Source organism: Ursus maritimus, unplaced genomic scaffold (genome assembly GCF_017311325.1).
Source record: "Ursus maritimus isolate PB19 unplaced genomic scaffold, ASM1731132v1 scaffold_24, whole genome shotgun sequence".
NCBI lineage: Eukaryota > Metazoa > Chordata > Mammalia > Carnivora > Ursidae > Ursus > Ursus maritimus.
Genome location: NW_024424897.1, coordinates 21,048,252 through 21,074,131, shown reverse-complemented (window position 1 = coordinate 21,074,131; position 25,880 = coordinate 21,048,252). Strand labels below are relative to the sequence as shown.

Here is a 25,880-nt window from a genome sequence, read left to right as displayed (position 1 = left end):
TGGGCATATAGTAGGTTGCTCAAAAAATGTTGGCTTTTAATATTAGGTGATCACAGGATCAGCTTTCACTAATTTGTCCTTGAGTTACAAACTGCTGTTGACCCAGGGATCGTTTCTAAGAAGACAAGGTTCCTGAACCTTCAGATAGCAGGAAATACACTTTCCTTTTATTGCAGCTTTCCCCTAAGACCTTTATCTAGATTGTTCTGTGGAATCCTTCAGGCCATTTTGGGTGATGTGCAGATCTTCTAAATAATGTTCTTTAGAATAGTACTTAAGTATAAACAACACCAGTAAAATATCTTTATTTAGGAGTATTTTCTTTCTGGGGTGCCTGGGTGGCTCAGTTGGTTAAGTGCCTGCCTTCAGCTCAGGTCATGATCCCAGGGTCGTGGGATCGAGTCCCCCATCGAGCCCCACATCGAGCCCCCCATCGAGCCCCACATCGAGCCCCACATCGAGCCCCACATCGGGCTCCTTTCTCAGTTGGGAGCCTGTTTCTCCCTCTCCCTCTGCCCCTCCTCCCATGCTCTCTCCCTATCTCAAATAAATAAATAAAATCTTTTTTAAAAAAGTATTTTCTTTTTATGACAAAAGACCATGGTTTCACATTTATGCTGATACAAAGTTTCCTTTTAAAATGAATGATTCAACTGGAATAAGTAAGTTGATTCAGAGAAAGCTGTTAAGTAGTAATAGTACAGGTGGTACCCAGAAGTGGTAGAAATCGTGGCAGTGCATGCAAATGACTGAGTTTTGAGAAGTACTGTGTTAGTGAGTTGAACCCACTTGCTCCCCATTTCGCTCCATATGAAACTATTAATCAACACTCATTTTATGGAGTTTGCATCTATACTATAATTATAAACATTTCATGCTGGACAAGACCTTAAGGTCATCAAAGGACAACCCTTCTTATTTTAGACAGGTGGTTTCTGAGGTCTCGGGATGTGACTTGATTAAGTGCAGTCCATGGTGGAGGAACTATGATTTTCCATTAGAGAAAACACTAGTGCTTTCTAGTAGTCCAGACCTCAAGAGTAGACAAGGCATCGTCCTTTACCCCCAGTTCATTAAGAGACACAGGAAGAGAGAAACTGTGTCCTATGGCTGGATCTTAGGGGTGCACTTGTCTTGAAATATTTGAAGGTCTTTTATTCTGTTTGATTTCAAGGTGTAGAAGCAGGACCAGGGCGTTGACGTGAAGGCAGACTTCAGCTCAATGAGGAGAAATACTTTAACTGAACAAGGAATGATCTGTCTTCAGAGAGATGGGGCTTCCCAAGGCTAGAGGTGTTTCTGTTAGGCAGCACGTGACAATCCTAGGGGGCACGGGGAAGGGGGTGCTTTCTATCCAAGGACCGGATGGGACCTAAGGTCTTTGCCTCTTGAATGTCATGGAGTGTGACGTAGCCTTTCCTTCCTTTCAAACGGCTTATCATAGGAAACCATTATCTGCGATTGTCTCAGTTTTAAGTAAAAAGCAATTAAATCATTTGGGAATTTCCCTTCCCCACATAACACTTTTTTGATTTAAAAAATTATGCAAAAAAAAAAATTATAAGAACCTTTTTGGTGCCAAATGAGAAAACACGTGAACATAAGCCCTCTGGTTTAACTATTTCCTGCAATGTATTTTCAAAATCAGGTGGTTAAATACTTGATAGTTTGGGATTTGCACTTTAATCAGGGTTTTGTTTAACAATATGCTGTAATTATTAGAGAGGTATGTAGATCAGTCTGGTATGTCAAAATTCCATCATTTTACACTCAGAAAGCTGCTATTAAGAGCTTATACTTGGACTATAAAATGCAGCATTATTAGGTTGAACCAGGTGAACTTGTCATTTTGTAGACAAAAACCTACACTGGCAATTTCATACAGTTCAACCTAATACTAAAGATATTTATGAACACTTTTATAATTTCCAATACTTGTAGATATCGTTTTCTACTAAACCCAGAATTTTCCTTCGCATACTGATCAAAGAAACATTATCACAGTAAGCCTAATTCTAATTCAGCATGATTTCTTCTAAAAAGTCTCTGAGTTCCTTTTGTCTTGTTATTGCACAGTGGATTTTTCATTTGCAAAGACATTAAGCCCTCTACTGTACAAATCATTAAGAAGCCAGTTGTTCCAGCAAGGTTTGCCCAGTGATGAGAAACAAGATAAAACTTCCGCGCACACTGAAACCAGGTGGGGAGCCCATGTGTGGTAGTACTTGGGGGGAGAGGAGATCTATTCATGAAACGAGGATTTAACAAAGCATAATCCCAGCTTCCTTGCGTGTTCACATGAGAAACCAAAGCTTCAATTTAACTGCAGGCAGTGGGAGTTTCACACTGTCAGCACCAACTGTCTGAAACCCCAAACTGGTATCTAAGTGTGAAGTACCAAAACTAAAAATTTAGAGCGACTTAGTTAAATGTCAGATTCTCTTTTCAAAGATACGGAACTGAGTGTTTTATGTTTTCCATAGGACGTTCATACTATGTTAAAATGGGATAGCTCCAACTAACTTTCCCTCAATGTTCTGTCTTACAGAATAATATTCATGTAGTGCAGGAGAGCCAGTTAAAAATACATGCTTGTTGACGGACAGGGAAAGATATGAAATTTGAAACTCTGGTGAGAAAACTAGGGGACTGTGGGGGATTCCCCCTTTCGTTTTTTGTTAAAAATTAATGAAAATACAAGCCCTTAAATTCTATGCATTCATACTCAAAACGAATGCACTAGAAGTCATGGCTTTTGGGAGCAGTAAGGGCACTGAGACAAAGTAGTTCCATCTATTTTACAGTTGAAACAGGCTCTGAGTTTAAGTGACTTGCCCAATGCCTACGGGGATATGGAAAGAAAAAAAAAATCAAAGACCTCAATTATAACCCACATTCTCAAAGAAACTAAGAAACATCTCCAACATGGGTGATTTCTGCAAACAGATCACTCTGACACGGGGGAATTTTAATTCAATCTCCCTGCCCTGCGGTTAAAAGCAGTCAAGTCGCATCTGATTAAATTCATTCTCCAGCTAATTGCCCTAGCATGCTGCGGGCGGGCTGAGTAGATGCCATGCTTGTTTTCCAGCGCCTTCTCCAGTCTGGCAAAGGCGCCACTACTGGCATCTTAGGGACTTCGATACCGTGGCAAATGACCCGATCTTGCCCTGGCACTCTTCCCGTGCCCGTATTAACAACTTCTCTGCCCTGTTGGGACGGAGGGAATGCACCAAGGAAGCTCTCCAATTTGTTGGGTAGCTGGTTGAAGTTCTACCATGTCTGACACCCGGAAACGGATCTAGCTGACCCTTTAGTTCTTCAATTCACAAACAGGAGAAAGATCCCACGTGCTATTTAGAAAAACAGAGATCAAGGGTTGTTTCCACCCAGTCTCAAGCTTCCTTTCCTCCTCTCATTCTCAGGGGGCTGAACAAGGGCAGTCGGCCATAGTCATTGTGTGCAGTCAGCTCAAGTTCAACAGCAGTGAATTATAGAAAAGTCACTATAAATTAAGTCATGCCTGTGTGAAGTTTTCTGCATGTAAGTGGAGGGCTTATGTTTATTTACCCACTTTTTCAAAGGTAATTTAAATGTAGAAACATATTTGCTTTTACTTTTGGAGTCGAAGGCCAACCTGTTATGTGACATGACTACGAGGAAACGGATTCTCACAAATGTCTTGTACAAATGAACTTAATGCTGCAGCAGTTTACGGACGTGGTTGGGCGAGTCAAGGGTCCTGAGGATGCCCATTTGTGATGGCCGTGGGAGCCCACGCCCTGCTGCCACCGCATTACCGTAACAAAATGATGCACTAGCTTTGCAGAAAAATAGTGATAAAAACACAGAGCCAAATTTTTCCACGTATTTATTACATTTGGACCTTTAAGAAACATATACCATCAGATATACCACTATTCAGTAAAAATCTATTCTAGTTTTTGGGAAGCATACGTGTCACAAACTATCTTGCTTCTAGTCTCCAAGACTCTACTTGAGTTTAATCAAAAAGGTGGACTCTGACCTATGGGATCCTGAGCCTTGAGGTTTTGAATCTTGATTATTGTAGAACAATTTCAAATGGACAAACTGAATTCCCAGCTGTTTTCCTCCTGGAATGGGCTAATCGTTTTGAAGTTGTCTAGTCCCTTGCAAGAATATTCAATTCCATAAGCTTTGTGACCTGTCTTTGGAAAACTTGGTAAAAAAGTGGGTTTTTTTTTTTTTCTGTACAGTAAGGATGAATTTTGCCGAAGACACACAGTATGAACTGTAACAAAAGCAGTATACATAATGTGTATGTGCCATATTCGTTTTGATGACTACTTCATACGCTGGTAACTACTCGAACTATGGAGACTATTTCTGGATCACGATGATCCGAGCTCAGATGCGGTCAACTCCTTAACACAACTCTGGGTGTCCGACACTGATTAAAGATAAAGGGTAGGTGAACAAATACATACTCATACATGATCACGTTTTCAAGAAGCTGCTCTTTGTGGAAGTATATAGGAAAGGGGACTTTCGGGAAGCTGTTGATGGGGACTGGGAGGTTTAAAGCTATGGCTTTGGTAAGCACCCCAGTGAGCTGTGGGAAGGCATTTGTAAGAGGGGCCGTGCGGCATCAAAGGACCACTCTCTAAAAGAGGTGGGCGTTTTCTCAATTAATTTGAATTCTGAGGCTTTCCGTAGTTGAGGGCTACAAATAAGACCCAAAGAAAAGACCCATCTTCACAATGGCATAAGAAAGGTGACTGTGCCATTTGGCTTGTGATGCTAAATGGTCCAAAAGCCTTTGGTGGTGCGATATGGACAAGAAAAATATTAATACACAAACCACATAACACCATTAAAACTCAAAAAACATTTTTTTTCATTTAAAAAAGTATTTAGAACACATAAAACAAGGCAACATTTATTCTTTCTTCTCGTCTTCCGGTGTGGGGTCCGTCGGCGGCTCCTCCACCGTGGCGCTGTTGCTCTCCGAGCCAGTGTTACTATCGCTGGTCCCTTCCTCAGCCAGACTGTCCACCCCCTCCTGCCCGCTCTCCTTGTCCTCAGGAGTAGACGTGCCTTCTTCACCATTCTGCTGGCTTTCCGTTGCTTCTTCAAGGTGTGTCTCCTCTGTAATCACACACGTGTCACTGTCAGTTTCAAGACAAAGATGTATTCTTCTAATTACGCTGACTGTCTCAAGCTGTGCTGTTGAACACGGCAGCCCCTCGCCGCACGTGGTATCAAGCGCCTGAACGAGCCAGTGTAACTGAGGGACTGTTAGCACCTTTGAAACAATTCAGGTTTGAAAATCTACTTCTTAGCTGTAAATTTACAAAAGCTAAACACAGATCAAGTATAGCTGATGAAAATTTAGCTTCTAAATTTAGATGTGCCACAGGTATAAAGCACACATCAGATTCTGAAGCTTTAGGATGAAAAAGAATGGAAAAAAATTAATACTTAAAAATGTTGTTACACATTGAGATATTGTTTAAGATATACTGGGTTAAATGAATAAATATATTATTAATGTTAATTCATTTGTTCTTTACTTTAAAAAAATGTTACAATATTTACAATTACATAGTGACAGTTTATTTCTATTGGACAATGCTGTTCTGTGCTTTGGATTTAATTACTGAGAAAGCACGTATGGAAATGATGTAAGGGCGATATTTTAGGTACTTTGTTAAATGTCATGCTGGGCTGTTTTCTGTAAGAAATTAAGAGCATGAGGTTTTCGCTCTAATAGTCTCAATTTTGTTTTTCCCTTCAGCTAAAAGGATAAAATCTGAGTAAAGACCCATAGACATGCTCTACTCATAAATGACAGAACAGTGGCGAAGGACAGAGTGTTCTGTCTAGTTGCACAATGAGCAAAGAATCATACTCCATACCCTAATTCTCAAGCTCCTGCTTTAACCACAAGAGCGTACTCATGCTCCAAATTTGTTAAGATAAAAAATACGTTCACGCAAAACAGAAAAAGGCTCAGATAACGAAACTTAATATCTGACTATCTGAAATGCTCATCTGCTGAATGAAATTTTGTAGTAATATCTGGCGAAGCGATCTATATTCCATTAAATGTCTTCCTGATGTCAACTCAGAAGTTGTCAGTTGACTGCCAAGTGTGACTACTGTCCCTGCCCCTTCCTGCAGGATGGTCCCGGGAGCCTTTGGCTGCATTTCCTGAAACAGTTTTAACTTACTCCTGTTTACAAAGGGCACTGGGCAGGCTCAAAATAGCGCCAGAAGGTAAGGTGATCTCAAAATTTCAAGTAATCGATTTAATTGGTATTTTGTGAAAGTTTTACATGTTATTTTGTGCCTTGAGGAATGATTTTAATCAGGAAAATCAGTATGCTTGGAAGTAAGAACTTCTCTTGGATGGGGTCAACAAACCTATTCCATAAAGGCTAGACAGTAAATATTTTGGATTTTGCGGGCCAGGAGTCTTTGCAACGACTCAACTGTACTGTGGCAGCCCCAACGCAGCCACAGATAATACGTAAACACACAGGTAAGGCTATGTTCCGACAAAACTTTATTCACAAAAACAGGTGGCAGGACAAGACTTGGCCTGCAGGGTTTACTTGCCCAACCCTGTTCTAGGACACCAAAGATGCTTGATCCTAAAAGCAACAACCACATATTACGTTTTCGCAATAAAGGTCAAAACACTGAGTGCCAATGCCACATCAAATCCAATACTAAGTGATTTTATGTACGGTTCCTCATTTGTCCTCCGGAACTCACTCTCGGAGGCCGGTACTAGAGTGTCTACGAGTGAGTTTGAGACAGATTAAGTAATTTACCCAGTCATATGCAGCAAGTGGTGAGAGAGTATTAGAGCCAGCTCTGCCTGACTCCAGGGCCAGTATCCTCAACCATTCCCAGCATTTATACTTTATATGCCTAACCCGAAAAATGACAATCCGGACAAATAACCAAGACCCCAGGTAGCCAGACTAAAGACCACTGCCCCACTGCTGTTTTGCTTGGGCATCCACATGTTGTGTGATGTGGAAGGACATGTGTGGATCATACAGAGAACAGCCCTTGACATTGACTTTGCGGTCAACGGGCAGGTTACCTGTCTCCATCGGGATGCTCTCGTCGTCCTTCTTCTCCTCGGTCTTACTAGCAGTTTGCTCCTCCTCAGGAACCATGCTGCTCTGACTGCGTTCAGCTTGCTCTGCTGCCTCCTTCTCTCTTTCCTCCTGCCTTTTACGAGCCTGTTCCTCTGCCTGGGCAATTTCAGCGGCAATTTTTTCCATATCCACTTCTACTTTCAAACCACACAACTAGTCATCAGAAAGAAAGAAAACTCTCTTAGTAATGTTCTTTTCTTAAGATCTCTGAACCAGAGGAATTATTTCAAAAGTGGGTTTTCTTGGCTATGAACTATATACATATATATGGGAGGGGAAAAAAAAAAAACCCCGTGGTTCTAGGTCTTCTCCGAAACTCTTGTGTCTACAGGAAAAGAAAGGTGCTCCAGTGGCTGCGTAACAGCAAGTGCTACGGGAACGGTTGGCGAGGCAATGCTGAAAGCACTGGATTTATATAGAAGGCTTCCAGTTCCCATTTCAAGCTGTCAAACACTAGATTTACTTGTTTTAATACAAAGTCTAGACCATAAGCTACATTTAATGAATACATCTCAATAAAATGGAAACAACTCGTGACTGCATGAGTTTAAATTAAAACACCACGGGGGCTAGGGTATAAGGCCTAGTACATGTGTGGATACTATATGGTATTTTAAACCTATTGAAGTTTTGCCAGAAAATGGGAATAATTTCATAAAGCAAAGACATTACCATTAGAGAGCAAAGTTCACCCTGTTTCAAAGTGAGCAACATTCAATAAAAACACTACTTTGGAAAAAGGAATGAGGAAAAAAGTAACAGTCACAGTGATAAAAAGTACAGTGAACACATTAAATTGATACCCTTTTAAGTTCATTGTTAAATGAATCTGTGCTTTCCAGGAATTTCCTCTTCTTTTCCTGGTGTCGTTCCTCTATTTGGAGAAGTTCAGCTTCTAGTTTTCGCTGAAAGACGTATGATCAGGCTTTATTATTACTGAATTATTTTCTTGAAAGCAAATGTCAAACAGAAAATACATCTCACTTTCTAATGGTCCATGCTTTCTCACAGCGTGACAAAGGTTTTGAATTTTTAAATTAAGTCATTTATTGCACAATATGTCTAGCTAAGATTTTAAAAACATAAAATGCAGCATAGAGGAGTGACTACAATTAACAAGTATATGTTAAAGAATACTGTTTCAGGCCTGAGCAATTTCTTCAGAAAAAAATATTGAAGCAGTAAAGGTTTAGAAGATGTCTTAAAACTCTTCATGCACAAGCCTTACATCGCAAGGATCTGTATTACAGTTTTAGTGACGAACGTATTAAATCTCTGGGAAACCTCCACTTTTTCAAGCCTCTTCCCTGAATCAGGAACAGCTTAGATTGAACACAGAAATATTTAGCTCGAACACTGATGCATGGTACAGATTCCGGCCACTGGGGCTCGGTGACATAGGCCCAATCTATTAGAACAATGCTTTGTGACTTTACCTGATGAACCATTAAGGACTGGACCTGTCGTTTGAGGACCTGCATTCTAGCTGTTGTGACAACTGACCGAACGTCCGGCACCACACTCTCACTAAGGATTTCACTGATGAGGCGGTGGTTTCTCTGGAAACGGGCGGTGGCTGTATGCTTCATTGAAAAGCCATCATCATAATCTGGAATAAACAAGATGTCTGGAAATGAAGTCAGCAGTAACCACGAATGGAGAGAGTAACGTTAACACCTGAACACCAAGGAGCCATAGCTCTCACTGGTCTACCAAGGGGGCCCTTCCCTGCTCAGCAAGGAGTCTGCTTCTCCCTCTGACCCCTCTCCCCCACGCTCTCTCAAATAACTAACTAACTAACTAAAATCTTCATAACAAAAACCAACCCAAGGGGGCCTTAGGGCATCATGGGAGCACTGGGGGGCAGTCACTTGATAAAAACCATGGGGAGGACATAATGTGTTCATTGGCCAGGGTTCTGGCTATTCTCACGAAATCTTTAAGTGATGTGTGTCTGAGACGGACTTGGCTGAAACACAAATGAGATAAAACCATGTGTCTTCTGGCCTGGAAATCCATCAACAGGAAGGCGGCCTGTTACAGGCAGGCTGCAGTGCTGCTGAATGGTTCACTCTCGTGGTAGTAATTTAAGGCATTTACACCTGAAGACAACACAGGGACTGGACAGTGTCTTTGTCACTATATTACTTTAATACTGAAGTAATGAAAATGCCCACTGCAGAGAAAACATTTTCTCCAGCAATACTGTGTCCCAGACCCTAGACATTTTATTTAATAAAAAAACCCATTAAAGCCTTAAGGTAATTTTATTGGAAAAGAATGTTCACTACCAAACTTTACTTTTAATTTTTGTCAATCTACACATGTACATAGCTGTTAGTGTGTAAAGATATTATGTTGTTTCATTCACTCAAGTTGATACACATATAGCCTGGATCTGGTTTATATGCTTATGTTTAATAGCGATGCAGCAGGGTTTCTCTATCACCTCCACAGCTCTGGACACACCTGCTAACAATCTGTACTATCATTTATTTAGTAGAGTTACTTAAATTAACTCACTTTTTAAAAAAATCTTCCTCTTCAGCAATACACATTAAAATAAAAGTTCCTGGGCACCTGGGTGGCTCTGTCGGTTAAGCATCTGCCCTCGGCTCGGTCATGACCCCAGGGTCCTGGGATCGAGTCCCACACTGGACTCCTTGCTCAATGGGGAGTCTGCTTCTCCCTCTCCCTCTGCTCCTCCACCCCCACTGGTGTTCTCTCTCGCTTACTCTTCTCTCTCAAATAAATTAAAAAATCTTAAAAAAAAAAAAAAAAGTTCCTCTCCGAACCACCTAATCACCTTAGTGTCCCACCAGAGGTGGAGGGACCATGCTTTAGGAAACTTTGCTAGAGGCCCAAATTGTACTGCTATGTCACAGTTCAGCACCTCCCTTACTTGGTAATTAAGTAGTTCCCAAAACGCTCATCATCATAAACACACAAACTGTTGAGCAAATTACTTTTTGTCTCCCTTCAAGTAATTTCTTTAGGACATACACTTTTGAAATTGAAATTACTGGAATATAGGATATCATTTAAAAAATTCTGTGACCCTCCTTTTTTTTTTTTTTTAAAGATTTTATTTATTTATTCGACAGAGAGAGAGACAGCCAGCGAGAGAAGGAACACAAGCAGGGGGAGTGGGAGAGGAAGAAGCAGGCTCCCAGCGGAAGAGCCTGATGTGGGGCTCGATCCCATAACGGCGGGATCACGCCCTGAGCCGAAGGCAGGCGCTTAACCGCTGTGCCACCCAGGTGCCCCTCTCCTACTTTTTTTAAGAAAGTTTTTCATATTCACACTTAAGATTATACATGGTATATTCATGCTACCTCTATCTAAACTGTATATACTTTTTTGTTTTTTGCTTTCTTCTTTCCACTGGTAGGGAAATCGAGTCTTAGCAATCGGGGCTTGTTTTTCCTTACACTTAGAGCTGTCTGACTTTTTGGGGGTGGGCTTATATTTTCTAGTTATTTTCTAATTAACCAGCTCTTTACTTTACCTCACTCTCTAAAATGCCATTTAAAAACCCCTTCACTGTCCTGCGTGGAAGCTGCGCGTGCCTTCTCTAGGACAGCAGCTGGCAGCTGCCGCACTCACGGCGGGCAGCCCTTCTCTTGGACTGATGCTCACCCTGCCTCACAAACTTTCCTCTTTCTACTCAGTTCTGGGGTGTAAAGTCCAAGGTCTGAAGTCACTCTCACCCTGGCATCTTCATTTTCACCTGTCCTTTCTTACCAGAAGCTTTAAGCTCCTATATTAAACTTATAAAACACAATGGGCCGAAGTCTGAGGAACGGAGAAGAGGATCTTCTTTTGAAGACGGCTCCTGAGTGGATCTCTACGGTCCTGCTCAATGTTCACACTGTCACCTTTTACCTGAAGAAAACTTTAACTGCTTCGACTTGTGGCTTCCATGTTGCTAGTCTTTGTTTATACTCTTCTACTGATCCCTCAGCCTTCCAATTATTCATAAACTGGATCTTCTATTTGTTAGTTCTGTATGGTTTGTTTGTTTTTTTTTTTTTGCATTAATCATGTAATTTTGGTCTGTGTTTGCTAGTCCTTAGCACTGCTGATTCTGTTTAACACTCGGTTTGGTTTCTAGTCCATATTCTATTGTTATTATTTACATTACTCTATGCTTATGAGAATATTTGTCAATATCCCAGTCCATTCTTTTTAAAAACATTTTTCCCCCTCTCCTTTCGGGTATATGTTTATTCATGTTTTTAGGTGGCATTATTGCTTCCTCTCTCCATGGTGTCTTTAAAGTTCTCACAAGCCTCCTCTTTGTTATATTCTGAAATGGGATCTTAAATTATTTTCTTGATGTTTTTGTTGCTTGTAGCCTTTCCCACATCATAGCAGCACACGAGGAAATGTTACTTGTACAGGCGACGTGATTCATGGAGGAGTATGCTCCCAGATGCAGGGGACGGGCTGAGGCTCCTTGCAGCTTCAGACCCTGCCTGGCCGCAGAGACCAGACGTGTAATCTGCACACCTGCAAGCTAGCCGCGGATGCCCATCAGGAAGCTCTATTTGTGTGTGTATATTTGTATGTGTGTATCAAGTGTGTACTGTGTGCATCCCCGTGTTACCATGAGCTACGCTGGATTTCTGAATTAACTGGAAAACAATTTCATAATGCTTCTATCTACTCATTAACTTTCTCCTTTAAGAGCCTTTAATTCAGTAAGTTTAAGAAACCAATAGGAAAACAGGATGTAACCAGAAGGCATTTTAGCTTTTTAAAAGCAGTTGAGGCAAAATTCTGATTGTGACTGAAAAACTTTTCCTGCATTCTGAGTATAAAGATTCTGATAAGCAATACATAGTTTTTGCTATTTCTTGCTCTAACAAGGATATATCTTTTTCTTGTGGGAAATTCATATACAGACCTTAAGATAATTAATCAAAATATTAAAATGGCACTTAAGTATGCTTTGTTTTCCACTTAGGATAGGAAATAAACCTAAGAGATTGCTCATATTTTAGTTCTCAGAGAATGCATAAACAAAAGCCCATTTTTTTTTTTTTTTTTTTTACCATCTGGATCTTCCGCAGGCTGAATGCTCATGTAGGGCTCTCCTTTCTCCATGCGAGACTGTCTCTGCCGGCTTTCTTCCTCTAAAGCAGCTTCCGCACGACTTTTTGCATTTATGTAAGCAAGGTATGCGGGGGAATTATGATAGGCCTTCATAGATTCATTGTACTCTATCTGAAATTCAAATGTTTTTCAGTTTTATGATTAACATATTGCAGGTTATACAAATACCTTTATCTCATCTGAATATCTAAAGATGTAATTATCTCCTTTTCACAGACAAGGAATCTGAAGCCTAGAGAGATTGACTTGACCCAGCTAGACAGAGACAGTATAGCCTCAGCTGATTAGATCTTTTGTTTCTTTCACCAACAACAAGCAAATTTTATGCACTTTATATCGTCTCCATCCCACTGTGGTCCCCACTCTACCTTTTCTGCTTCGTACTCGTTTAAATATTCTTGTTTTTCTTCATCAGTGAGATCTCGCCACATGCCACCAATAATCTTGCCAATCTCCCACAACTTTAGGTCAGGGTTGGAAGCTTTTACTTGGTCCCAGACCTTAAAAAGGAAACAGGAAATCTCAGTATGGATGCCTAAAAATATAGACCTTTAAAAATACTTTTTAGTATGGTGACTAACATAATATAATAAAAAAATATTTAAAAAAATATTTTTTAATATAGAAACTTTTAAACATAAGCAAAAGCAGAAGGAATAGTATCAAATCCCTATGTTCTCATTAGCCTGCTGCAACAATTATCAATAGCTGGCCAATCTCATTTCCTTTGCTGGATTAATCCATGGCACATCTCAAGACACCTCCAATCACTGTTGACAGTTAAGATGAGCTAACCCAATAACATAGTCTCTGCCTCTCTGAAAGTTCACAGAATTTAGAAGGAAAGTGGTTAATCTGCATAACACATCAGACCACATCATCAAATACGTGTATAATAACTGTGACCAAAAATTTCTAAATAGTGGTGAAAACAGTAAACGCTCTTGCTATTAATAAAGATATTCGCTCTATTTGTTACTTTAAGAGAATACAGGCTCATCACCAAACCAAACCAAACCATGACGGAAAATTCAAGAAGTGTGAAGAAAATGAAAATTACCATAAGCTTACTGTGTAGAGATAACCACTGCCTTCTAGGCCTTTCTTTCTTCAAACTAACATACTGTTGCTATTGTTTTTATAAAAAATAAGATACTAATACGCGTAGTCCTAGATGCCTTTTTTCACTTCCCATTTTTCTCATGTCACTGAATTTCTCCAAAGGGCTACGTAACACGGTCTTACGGATTTACACCATTTATTTAAATCATGTGCTTCTTGCTGGATTTTAGTTCTGGCATTCTGAAATCAGAACTAAGTTCTTTAAAAACTGCAATTCCTGATCATTTCCTCTGACTGTGCACAGAAGCACCGGCTACGTCGTTATGAAATCGGACGTAAAGCGAAGCAGCCGAGAGAGCGCCGCTCAGCTGCTCCGGCGCCCGGCACCTACCTTTCTGCTGTACCTCATGTAGGGCATCAGCGGCTTATCTGGTGGCTTTGGGGGTTTTGGAATCGTAATACCAGAGGATGCCTACAAAAGAGTTAGATACGTTCATTACTCGATTGCAAGTAGCTCACCAGCAAAATGAAAAGAGAGTCCCTTAAAAAATTCTAATGCGCCTTTCTTCTACTCGTCCATGGATACAAGATTCTTATATTTTCTCCACTGAAAATAGCTATCACTGCAAATTCAGAAATGTTCACATCAAAAGAAAATAAAGAACACGACTTCAGGTACATACTTTTAAAATATTTTACTCAGCAGTTTTTTGCTACTGCTTTGGCAACCTGGCTGTAAGAACAAATGAAGTATTACATAATAATCCATACATTGAAAATATATGGTTACATATCACATGTCCCACCTTTAGGACATAACCTAGCACCCTTTCATTGTGCTTAATTTACCATTACACATACAGTCAACACTTGATTATCTGCCCGAGTCCGGGCTCCTTCAGCACTTACCACTCTCACACTGTCTGCGGGGGACTCTGTATCTACTTGTACTATTTCAGGAACGCACGGCACCCCTACATAAACAAGACCCCTCCAAAAACTACCTTCTAGGTTCAAAACAGAAAACAGAAAATCTTATTTCCTCTATCAGGACTAGAGATATTATTTTGCTTAAGGTTCTAGGTCCATATCTAGTGGCTTTGGATAAAGGGGATCAAAAAGTATAAAGTCATGCCATCTCCTGTCCTTAGTCCTAATAATAATGTAGGAGTGAACAAGTTTACCAAGAACAGAGAAATGGCAGACACAGGGTCCAGTTAGGTTATTTCTGAGGCCTTATATTGATTAAAATTTTTTGGTTTTGTGGGGAGAAAGAAAAATGAAAACAAAAGGAGGGAAGACTCAAAGTATTTTTTAAAAGGTAAAGAAAAAGGTGGGATAGAGGGGAAAAAAAAAGGCAAAGAAAAAGATGAGACTGGTTCTTTCGATGGGCTAAGATCTAGGTAAGAGATACCAGACAGCATCTGTGGGCACCTCAGATAACTCCAATCCATGGGCGCCCATTTCTGAGCTTAGTTTCATCTTAACATATATGACTACATTTCATCAAGGACCCAGAACAAATTAATCATGGCTGAATCACATTTATTTTCCCCCAATTTCTAGGAGACAACGATATTGATTCTTGGGGGGGAAGAGGTGCTGGCTTCACTCTAATTATCAAAAGACAGGGACCAGCAAATCCTTTTAAGGAGACTAAGAGACATTTTGTTTCCCTGCCCTTCAGCTGCTGCTGTGATAAAACCCTGGACAAACTCCTCCCTTCTGGGTTGAGACACCAATTATAACCTCATCCAAGGGCTCAGAGATTAGTGTGTCTGCCCCATTCCACTGCTTTCAAACAATGCTTCCTCCTATGACAAGGGTCTTCCTCCATCCCTATATACTTTCAGTAACTCTGCTTCTTCATACATGAAATTGTTAGGGAGCATACCACCTCTGAAGCAGTATTTTCTCTCTTCTTTCCACTCCTCCCATATATTCACCCATACCATACCTCATGCTGGTGCCCATGCAGACAGACCCTGTTTTGTTTTGTTTTGTTTTGAGCAGGCATTGGGCAATGGAGTGAAGTAAGCCACAAGGGACAGATAATGTCAACAGCAATGGTATGAACAGCCAATAAGAGAAGATCTGTCTCAAGGTCTGCCGCTCTTTCAAGGAGGGGTGAGGGAACTCCTACGAGGCTGACCTTCCATCATGGGTTCAGAGCAAGATACACAAAGGTCTGATTTTCATAAGTAAAGTTACTAGAAAGCATTTCCAACTTATATTCAACACGAACCTTTCAGAGTCCCATGAAGTGGGTTACAAATAAAGTTGGAATTGTGCCAATAATTGAAGTTGGTAGATCACCACTAACAAATTTTCTTGAGAGATAAAGAACTCTAAAATGTCTATGTTTAAATATAATGCATTAAAACACGTTAAAAACAAATCATAGTAATATATGCTCTACTTTTTAAAGAACCACATTTGAAAACATTAATGGATTTGCTTATTCCTCCTCCTTTCTTCCAAAGGCAGGTATCCAAATTGTCTACATATTGAGGCTGTATTTTCATTATTTGAATGAAATGAGGCTATCTTTCATTGACTAGTCAATTTACAAATACAAACAAAACAAAAACCCAAAAGAATAACCACAAAGTTTAATTCTAGCTGGTTTTCAGGACACTGAAGATTTACATCACTAAACACCCCTAATTTTTTACTATCTCAGCAGACATCTTTCTACATCTTAAACATTACTCCTTACCAAAAAAAAAAAAAGCAGTTTGCACTTGAAGACACTTTAACCTTGTTTTGGTAAGAGTCCATTAGACATTAGAAACTGCTTTCCTGTACTCCTCTGGCTTGAGGAGTGAGAGCTGCTGGCGCCTTTACTAACTGGCCCAGGGTTTATGTCTTTGGAGGGACTGTTGCCTTTCTTAGCAGTTTCTTTCCTTGTTTCTATCAGCGGCAACTGTCCCTCTTTACAGTTTTCTGCTTCTAACTGGCCATGAGTAGGGGCAACGTAAGTAACTATGCTTAGCTAAGTTAAAACTGTGCTTATATAAGAGTAATTCCTGGGAATCGCCTATGAATAAAGGTCATGATTTTGTGAAATTTATTTTGGCCACTCAAGAGATTTTGTTGTTGTTTCTTCTGATTTTCCGCTTTCTCTGGTAGAGTTTTCTTCTAGAATGGAATTCCCATTACAGCACAGACATAAGCCATTTTTAACACTTTGTCTCCAACTGTTTTCACACATGGACTTAAGAGAATGTTAAGCACCGTCGGAAAGGACTGACTAGGAATGAATTCCACCTCACAGCTGTTGCAGGTGCTCCAAAATGTTTCAACACGCTGTACAGAGTCTCAAAACTATCCAAGTGTACTACAGTCAGGAGGGAAACCAGATGTTCTGTAGAGCCATCTGGAAGCTACTCGAGAGGGTTTCACAGACTCATTCCTTCAAATCACTTAATTAAGGCTATTTGCAAACAATAATACCAAATAGGAGCCAAAACGAAAAAAACAAAAGGTAACACATCATGGGGGTCATCTTAAAATAAAACACTTTTATAATGGTCAAAATCATATCCATTAAGTCCTAACAAAGCTTAAGTTAGATATATAAAAAAAAAGTTGTGTAAAACTTTAGGCATAAGTAATTTTCTCAGACAGCAATTCCGTGATCTAAAACGTGAAGGGGCTGGGATTAACAGAGGCTAAAAGCCTTCAGTTTCTAGGACCCTTCAGGGTAAGTCTACACAGCAGTTTGATTACACTTCTGTCTGGTACTGAGAGGACCATAATGCCAAGAAAACCACCACAAAGAACCAAAACACCAAATTTTTCACGCCCAACAACCCTCCTGTACTAATCTACCCCAAAGCTAGTGCCCGCTCCAAATGCTAGGTTTGAACATCCCTGAGAGGGAATGAGGAGAAACAGATATTGAGCCCTGAGACAGTGGGTGACCTTTCCTTTTCCTACTGAATAATCTCTCTTTATTAACAGAGAATTCCCACAGATACATCCAAGTTAGGAACAAAATGCTTATACAAACTGAAATACAAATGATTCTACTAATACAGTTATCACCATTTCTATTCCATTAACGTAGATAATCAAGAGCTGACTGTATAGAGCTATTAAAAGGTAACCATTCTCTTGTTCACGCCTCATGAATAATTTTCTGCGTTAACATGAATGATCCAAAATTGATTCTGCTCCTTGTTTAAATGAAAATGTTCTTTAATCACTGGATAACCTTGCCACCCATTATGCTTGTGAAACACATTTAGGCCAGGGAAAAACACGTACCAATGTACATAAAAATTGTATGCATTGTGAAATGCATACATACACACACTTTGTCAAAATTCTTTTCAGATACCATGAAATATGCATGGCACATAAAACTTGATATGCTTATGAAGTACAAATTATGCAGGAACAATGAAAAATTTAGACAAACAAAACCTATCAAGCTAAGCAATATGCTTACCAAGATAGACATATAGTTTGATAGTTACAAGCTTTTTGCTCTAGCTTGACTACAGGGTGAGAGGGCTCTTTTGAAGTCACATTAATCATTTATGAATTATTTATGAATATAGCAAACAAAAACCAAGTATTAAAAAGCTTACAGCCATTCTGGGTTGTATGAATTCTCACCAATGCCATATTCCAATGTATGTAGATATTTGGCTTTTGGATTTATTTTTATTTATTTTTGGTAAATCATTTTTACATTTATTTCTTTGCTACTTAAGCTTCCTTGAATATAGTTTAAGATGATTCTAAAATAAAAATCTGAACTATATCACCCAACTTTGGGTATCTTAGGTTGATCATTTAAACGAAACAGCCTCAGTTTCAGAAATCACACCCCTTGCCCTATAGATTATACAAGCACTTTTAGTTGTAGGTAGCTAGTTTGGCATGTCAAATTAATTTCATTCAACTTGCATTCTGCAATTCTCTGAAGTTACATTAAATCTTTTTTTTCTTTTTAACTGGAGAGAAATGAATCTCAGAAAGTCAACTATTAAATCCAAAAGACAAATAATTATGTGTAGCAGCTCAAGCTGGTAGGCCAGCCGAAAAAAGCCTAGGTCCATACACCGGGCTTTTATTAAGAGACTGAGTTCTTGAGCCTGATGCCAATTACCTTACATGAAAGATACTCTTTATCTCAAAAAGGGTATTTTAACCATAAGAAATTCTAGGTTTATCTACATATAGTGTAAGCAGTAAGTGCGCAGGGCTTTAGCTCTACCAACCACCAAACAGAATGGATTCTTCTTTTCTTCTACATACATATCCAGATTTCACTATATATTTTTCTTTCCAGTGTAAGATTGTACAACGAATGTTTAAAATAGTAAAAAAGCCAGGTTAAAAAAAAAATTTTTTTTTTAAATGGCTGTGCTGATGATTCAAAAGGACCTAACTCTGGAGGCATTTCTGGTCAAATCCAGTTGTCTGCCGGATGCTGTAATAGTTGATTCTCCTACCGTGACCCGGCTGTTGGTGCCCGGGTTCCCTCCCAGCCTGTAGTTGTTGTAGGCGAGATGACTGTATGGATTGTATCCCACAAACCCTGGTGTGCTGGGCATTTGCTGATGGAAACAAATGAGACAAAAACACGAATGAGAAATGAGCTCAAACGAGGAAAACACAGAAATGAAAAATGATCTGCATATGGCATGCAAAAGCAACCGGAATTTAAACAAGCAATGATGTGTTGCAATTGTTTTTTCTTTCATTGAGAAACCAGTCTGCAAGTGTTTTTTTTTTTTTTTTCTTTCTTCCCTTTCTTTCTCTTTGCAGGGGCCAGTTGTGTTTGCTGTCAGTGTGAAGGTGTGTGCTTGTTTTTTCGGAATAAGCAATACACTGAAGTGTCTCAGACACTCCGTATTCCTTGACGGTCAATAATATGATGTAACAACTTAGTAATAGATGTCTGAGATAGGAAGGCCTGAAATGTGATAAACTAGAAGTCTGAAACACTTTACATGCAAAACAAAACGTGATTTACTTGACAGTTATGTAGATGCCGCCAATGTATTTATCTACTAAAAACAAATAAAAACAAGAAATGGATTGTTTTCAGAGACAATTTTAAATCATTCTATTTAATGTGAGAAATGAAAAGATACTCCAATCAGGAAGCCAGAGTTGTCAGTAGAAAAGAACATATGTGGGATTCAATGGGTGTCACATACATGATTTCAAAACAAAGACTTGTAAGAAATGCATGGATTTCATTCGGGGGTGCTATCTGATCTTTTAAACCCAGTCATTCTTTTTTTAAGGCTTTCTCTTCCATCTCTTCTTTGATCCATCGTCCACAGGTCAATCATGAACACTTTCTGCATTTAGTTTTAATGTGAACTGCTTTTCTAGTTGACAGACTTGAACTTTCTTTTTTCCTCTAGTTTCTTGATAGCTCTGACCTTTTCAAAACACAACTGCTCACTGCAGCAATGGAATTTTTGGGTTTCGTGAATTATGTGTTGATGTAATCACAAACGGGCTCTTACATAGCAGTGCCCTCATGGTTAATACAATGACATCCAATGTTCATGAGAATCAAGGTATAATGCATAAAAAGGATGTAGCACAGAGAAACCAAAAGTAGGGTATCTTACCTAATGAAACGCAATCAAGACAACTAATTTAATTTTAACATGCAATTAACAATATTAGTCCTCAACTACACAATGTAAAATACACTTAACACATCCCAACTAAGCTGTGGCTGTTATAAACACAATTTTCTAAAACATGCCGTTGCACATATCCTTAGTGTCCAAAACTAAGATATTCAAGCAGATATTACATTTGAAACTCTTTAGGAGAAGAGAACAACTAATCAATTCTAGTCTGTATAGTTAAAAAAGACGCACATAAGGCATATTTAAGTAGGCAAAACAGATGAAGTACCAAAGGCACACGAGAAGTGTATATTACTTGGAGTGGTACATTTGGGTGGTGCTGGTGGTGGTGGTGGTGGTGGTGATGGTAGAAGTAATGGGAAAAAAAAAAAAAAAAAAAAGGAAGGAGGATAATTCATTTAATATCCATTCTGTTGGATGTCCTAATCCCTTGTCTTCTGTATTTTATGTGTCAATGTGAAATTACAATGGTACAGAAATAGGACTAAAGAAAGGCCACAAAAAAAGCCCTCTCTACATTTGAGAAGTCATAAGGGGACACTTGGTTTTTGAGCTACTTTTATTATCCAAAAAAATCAAGTTTGTCTTCCAGACATTATACACTGTCAGAGGCAGTATGTACGTCAAAATGACATCTTCAAAGGTTGCATAAAGAATGAGAATCACTGTTCAACATTATGAGGCAATAATGTAAGAAAATTAAGGGAATTTAAAAAAAAAATCAAAACTAAAACATTACAATTATACCATATCCCAAACGGAAGTACATGGTTAGCTCTTTGAGGTCAGGAATCTCAATTGTCCAACTCCACCTGTATAGCCACTAGCAGAGTGCCAAGGAGATGGTCATAAGAAATGTTCTTTGATTTAAGAAAGAAAACAAACCAAACACAGGACTTTTAAGTTACTGGAAGTAACTTTAGAAACTATGTTACATAAATTGAAATGAGAATATGAGATACAGTATCTCTTTTAAGAAGTATCTTACTAAGGAGAAACAAATTGTTGACCAACATAACTAAAGCATACATCTGAGGGTTAGTAAGTAAGAGCAGTCATCTAGTGGAGGAAAAAATTACACAAGGACCTAATTAGTAGGCTAGCCTGCGATTTCGGGGATAAGGGGTCAGGAAGGAGGGCTAACAGCTGTTAAAGAACTGCTTTTGTAGGCTATGGTCAATGTTAACAGTGGTTTTTTTTTTGTTTTGTTTTTTTTTTTTTAAGACAAAAAAACAACAACAAGGAATCTGTTTCAGCAAGACCTGAACAGTTCCTGTTATATCTGTTTTGTGGACTGGACGATTATTTTACATGCTGTCCAAGCTGGGCCAGAACTTGCTGGGTGAAAAACCTCGTTCACAAGTATTATTTAGAAACTTGGAAACATATTCAATAGGCAGGATCTGACCCACAGATAATGAAATCCTTACTTAAACAGCTTGAAAAATAAAAATTTACAATGAGTGTTATTATAGAACTGGAAGCTTTATTGTTTAATATGAAAATTATATATAAACAAGGAGAGAAAAGTGTAACCAGTTGAAGGTTAGGTTTAAAAATAATAACGAATGCCAGAATGAGCATTCACTCAATATCAACTTTTAAGACTCTTGATAGAGATTAACTAGAAAGAGGTGTTATACGTATCATTTATTTCCCATTTAAAAAAAAGAACTGAGCATAGGAGGTTGGAATTTCAGCAATATGTTTCTTTAAATGTTGGGGTTGGTTCAAGGTAAGATGCAAAGAGTTATTTTATTTAGTAGGAAGTGCTGTTTTTTGGCTGAATTTTTCATCCTGTTGCTGTGATGATTGAGTGACTGTCACTGGAAGACATCTGGGTTTTTGTATCAAGGCCAGACTTGGCTATTACATTAACAAGAAAATTAAAACTTACTGTTGCAGGAGCTGGGGTGGGAGGTGGGGCATAAGATGGTCTTTCTGTTTGAAAGAAAATAAATAACTTCTTGTAAACAACTGAGATATAATACTATGCAACAAAACTACCAATGGTCCTGTTTTGAAGAAAAAAAAATGAGAGTATTTTGGAATTCCCATTTGCTAGGGCATTAGTCTCTTATTAATAGATAAATATAAAAAATGAAACTTACTTGACATTTTGGAAGATTAAGTTCTCAGTTCCTTAAGAATGAATCTGAGACACTAAAATAAAAAAAAGAAAAAAAAAAAGAAAAAAAAAGAGAATCAAAACTCAGCAAGCATAAGAGATGTTTTCCTAAAGAATAGGGTAGTTTAATTGGTATTTCTTAGTAAAATTACACTATCTTCAACTAATCAAATCCTTTGCATATTTTACTAATCCTTATAGGTCATTTGGTTCATCAGAATTAAACAACTAAAACAAATTACTGGGGATATTAAAAGTAATATTAGACGTGTACTTTCAAAGTTTTTTCTTGCCACCTCCTGCATGGAAAACATTTTGCTAATGCCATATAAACATTTAATTAAACCGATAAAAATATAATGACAATAGAATGTGATGTATTATCAGGGCCCATCCCAACAAGGCCTACCAGATACTAACAGCTCACTGATCAACAGCAGCTCTACCTTTCTCTTAGAATAACAACTTCTATTAAAACAAGGCAGCATTTTATTTCTGGAGGCAGTGCAACATAACTGGTTGATATTGAGCTTTACATTCTCTTATAGTGGTAAACAGTTTTATATCTCCTGGGAATAACTTTTGAGCGTCTACCTGAAAAACTTAATAACCCTTCGCAGCCCATTTCAAAATATAGCTCCTCAACGGAGATTTTGTGATAAATTACTTGGGGAGGACTAACTGCTTCCTCCTCTGTACTCCTATCCAGTTCACATAATCTATAGTATTTGTTCATTATATCGTATTATACCTGTTAACATGGCTAAACTGAAGAACAGAGGCCATCTCGTTCATTATTGCAGTCCCGGCACCTAGCTCAATTCTTACATTTTGTCCTAGTATTACCAGCTCAGAACAAGAACATAAAGGCCTGAGCTTGTTTCTTACACCAATATACATCACACACAATGTGGACAAAGAGACAAACATTTTAGAAAAAGAGCAAGTAACTTCTATGACTACTGGAGTACTTTCATCAAACATGTGAAACAAGCATGACGCTTTTGCTTCTATTCTGCATTTTAAGGGAATTCCCTGGAGCATAAGGAATCAGAGGACTGTGTGGAAAAATTTTTTTCAATGGCCCAAACTGGGTTTCTCCCTCCTTCCATAAGGAACGGGCAGAAACCATGGACTCCGGTGCAGATCTCCTTCGGGCTCACATGAGGGGTGGGGGGGTGGCTGTCAACAAGTGGGCCTCGCTGTGGGGAGCCCTGATAATAACTGCCAAAGCTCCCTGGTACATCACACTTTATTGTTAATACTTTAAAATTACTGCTCTCGTCTGCTACGATAAATTCTAAGAGTGGGCTTGCACATTTGTCTGCCACTGGCCGACAAACGTATGCCTGGCATAAAATAGTAGGTATTCGTTGAACACTTTATACGGGGCAGGCTTATCACGTATCTTGGTTCATGGTCACAACTACCCTACGAGATAGGTATTAACATCCTTACTATACGCATGAAAAACGGGAGCCTCGGCGAGTTTAAGTAACTTGTCTAAAGCCACGCAGCCAGGAAGTGCCAAAGCTGGGTTTCAAACCCAGGCCAAACTGTTACAGAGCTTTCGCTCTCCACTCGAAGCCACACCGTGAGTCCTCGGTCGCTGCCGAAACAAGGGGAAACCACCATCCTAGGGGGGATGGACCGACCACGGGCTTGGCTTGCCCCAAGGGCTTCCCCTGAGGTCGTTTCCTTTAGGTTGTCGTGGAGAATGCACTTCACTAACAACTCTACTCAAGAGGGCAATGCATAGGTGCCTTGACCAATTTCACGGGGTTAGAGGAAGGGGCAAATCTTGTCGCCGGGGAGGCGCCCCAGATGGGACTCCCTCCCGAACCCCGCTCCGCTAGGCCTCAAGGAGGCCGCAACCGGCCCCCAGCTCTGGGCCCGCGGCCCAGCCTGAACCCCAGCAGCCCCCGGGAACTCGAGGTCCAGCCAAGCCGGGACACCGCCACTCGCCACCCTCCCGACCCGCTCGGGCCCAGTCGGAAACACTCACCGGCGGGCAGAAAAAGCGCCCGCAGCTCCGGCCTCGTTTCCCTTTGTCCCGCGCACGCCCCGCCCCTCGCGTCCGGAGCGTCCGCACTCGCACTTTCCACACTCTTCTTAATTGCTTTCCAGGCCTCTCCCCACTCTTTTTAAAAAATAAACCTTCAGGTGAGGACGCGGTGATGCTTCGTCCGGTCAGGGATTTTTTTCAGGCCCCAGACGTTCTTCAAAACCCCCGAATGTGGGCACTCTCCAGGCCGGGCGCCGATTCGTCACGGCGAAGTGGGCGGAGGGGCCGGCAGCGGGAGAGGCCCGGTCGGCCGCCGCGCGGGGCCGGAGCCGCTGCAGGTGGCGTGGCGGGAGGCGCCGGCCTCGGCTTCCACACGCGCGGCCGGAAGACGGTGGGGTCTCTCCGGGTAGAGAGGCCCGGAATCACGGTGGGCCGGGCTCCCGCCGCGCCCGCGGGTGCTGGTGGTGGCAGTGGTGGTTTTTTCCGGGTTCTTCCTTGCTCTTTCTCTCGGAGCGAGAGTGTGTACTTCAGCAAGCCGAGGATGGAGGCGCGGACGACTGGGTTCGCGGAGTTTCCGTTCCCACGCGCGGGGCTTCCTGCCTTAAGGGCCAGGCATTACACCTTGACCAAAAGCAACACGGACCTTTTCAGTTTTTCCAAGCGCGCGTGTGGTGTAATGGCCGGGTTTCTGAGCCGGGGCCCAGAGATGTAAATCCCCTCGGCCAAGGTTGTGCGCCCTGGCAGCGCGGGGGGTGCCACCAGTCTCTGCCCAGCGCTGCCTTGGCTCATCCCCACTTTCAGCTTGAGCTCATCTGTCCTTCCGGATCCTGCTCAGATTGTCACTGTGGTGCCCTCCTGGAACTTTCCCCCCAGAGTCCTTCCTCTGAACTCCCACGGTTCTTTGGTAACCTTATTGTACTCCATACCCGATCCATTGTATCAGACTGCGTTTGTGGTCTCCTGCCCATTACGTGGGCCTTAACAGCAAAGGTTCCGTTATCTGCATGGATCATCTTTCTATCGCCAGTTCCTGCTTAGGGCTTGATTCATTGTTAGATGCTCAGTAAATGTGTACTGAGGCAGCTTTCTGGTCTAGTCCAGGGTTCTTTGCACGGAATCGTGTGAGTACGTTGATTTACCAGTTACTACCCCCTTCCTTGGCCATATAAACACCTGGTCGATGCTTTGGGCCGCGGTGAAGGGAGAAGGATCTGTAATTTCTTGAAAATACTGTTGACATTTGGTGACTGGTTGAATTCTTGGGCTGCTCTTAGGTGCTTCGGGTATGCCAGCAGGGACCAGGGCATCTCCAGAAGTCTGCAAAGCCAGGCATAAGTGACATTTTGTCTAATTCTGCTTCCAATATTTTCATACTCATAGAGGTTAGTGAAATTGAAGGGGAAGACTGAAAGAGAGGTCATCAAAGGATAATAGGTAGTCTGAGTGGTACTTGAGTTAATGTTCAGTTGACTTTGAACAAGGGGGAGTATGGGGGTGGGTTAGGGACCTCCCCTAGTTGAAAATCCAGCTATAACTTTTGATGCCCCCCAAACTTACCTACTAATAGTCTACTTTTGATTGGAAACCTAACTGATAACATAAGAGGTCGGTTAACACATATTTTGTACCTTACATGTATTATATACGGTGTTCGTACAGTAATACCTAACTTTGTCTTAAAATTGTTTGGCATTTCTAAGCTATGTAGTTCCTGTGCAAGTTTTTTCAAATCGTTGCAAATCTCCAAAAGATTTTCCAGTGTATTTATTGGGGGGAAA

At 40.4% G+C, this 25,880-nt stretch overlaps 1 protein-coding gene and 1 long non-coding RNA gene across 18 annotated transcripts in view; one reads left to right on the top strand and one right to left on the bottom strand.

Annotated features, from left to right (window-relative positions):
• Positions 1-4,855: 4,855 nt before the first annotated feature.
• Positions 4,856-24,242, bottom strand: SMARCE1 (SWI/SNF related, matrix associated, actin dependent regulator of chromatin, subfamily e, member 1). Its single transcript, XM_008689517.2, has 11 exons — positions 24,103-24,242; positions 22,081-22,132; positions 21,867-21,910; positions 18,806-18,910; positions 13,729-13,809; positions 12,644-12,775; positions 12,215-12,386; positions 8,594-8,766; positions 7,961-8,062; positions 7,100-7,310; positions 4,856-5,130 (listed from the first exon to the last, which is right to left on the bottom strand). Exons 2-11 carry the CDS (start codon positions 22,085-22,087, stop codon positions 4,922-4,924), a joined length of 1,236 nt encoding a protein of 411 aa, XP_008687739.1. The 5' UTR covers positions 22,088-22,132; positions 24,103-24,242; the 3' UTR covers positions 4,856-4,921.
• A 154-nt stretch (positions 24,243-24,396) lies between these two features.
• LOC103661868 overlaps positions 24,397-25,880 on the top strand; it is a 49,520-nt gene continuing 48,036 nt past the window's right edge. For 15 of the 17 annotated variants that reach the window (XR_005837390.1, XR_005837393.1, XR_005837397.1 and 12 more), the window contains exon 1: positions 24,397-24,529. This is a non-coding gene — a long non-coding RNA (uncharacterized LOC103661868). The remainder of the gene's footprint in view (positions 24,530-25,880) is intronic. The other 2 variants (XR_005837392.1, XR_005837384.1) reach the window with 1 other exon arrangement.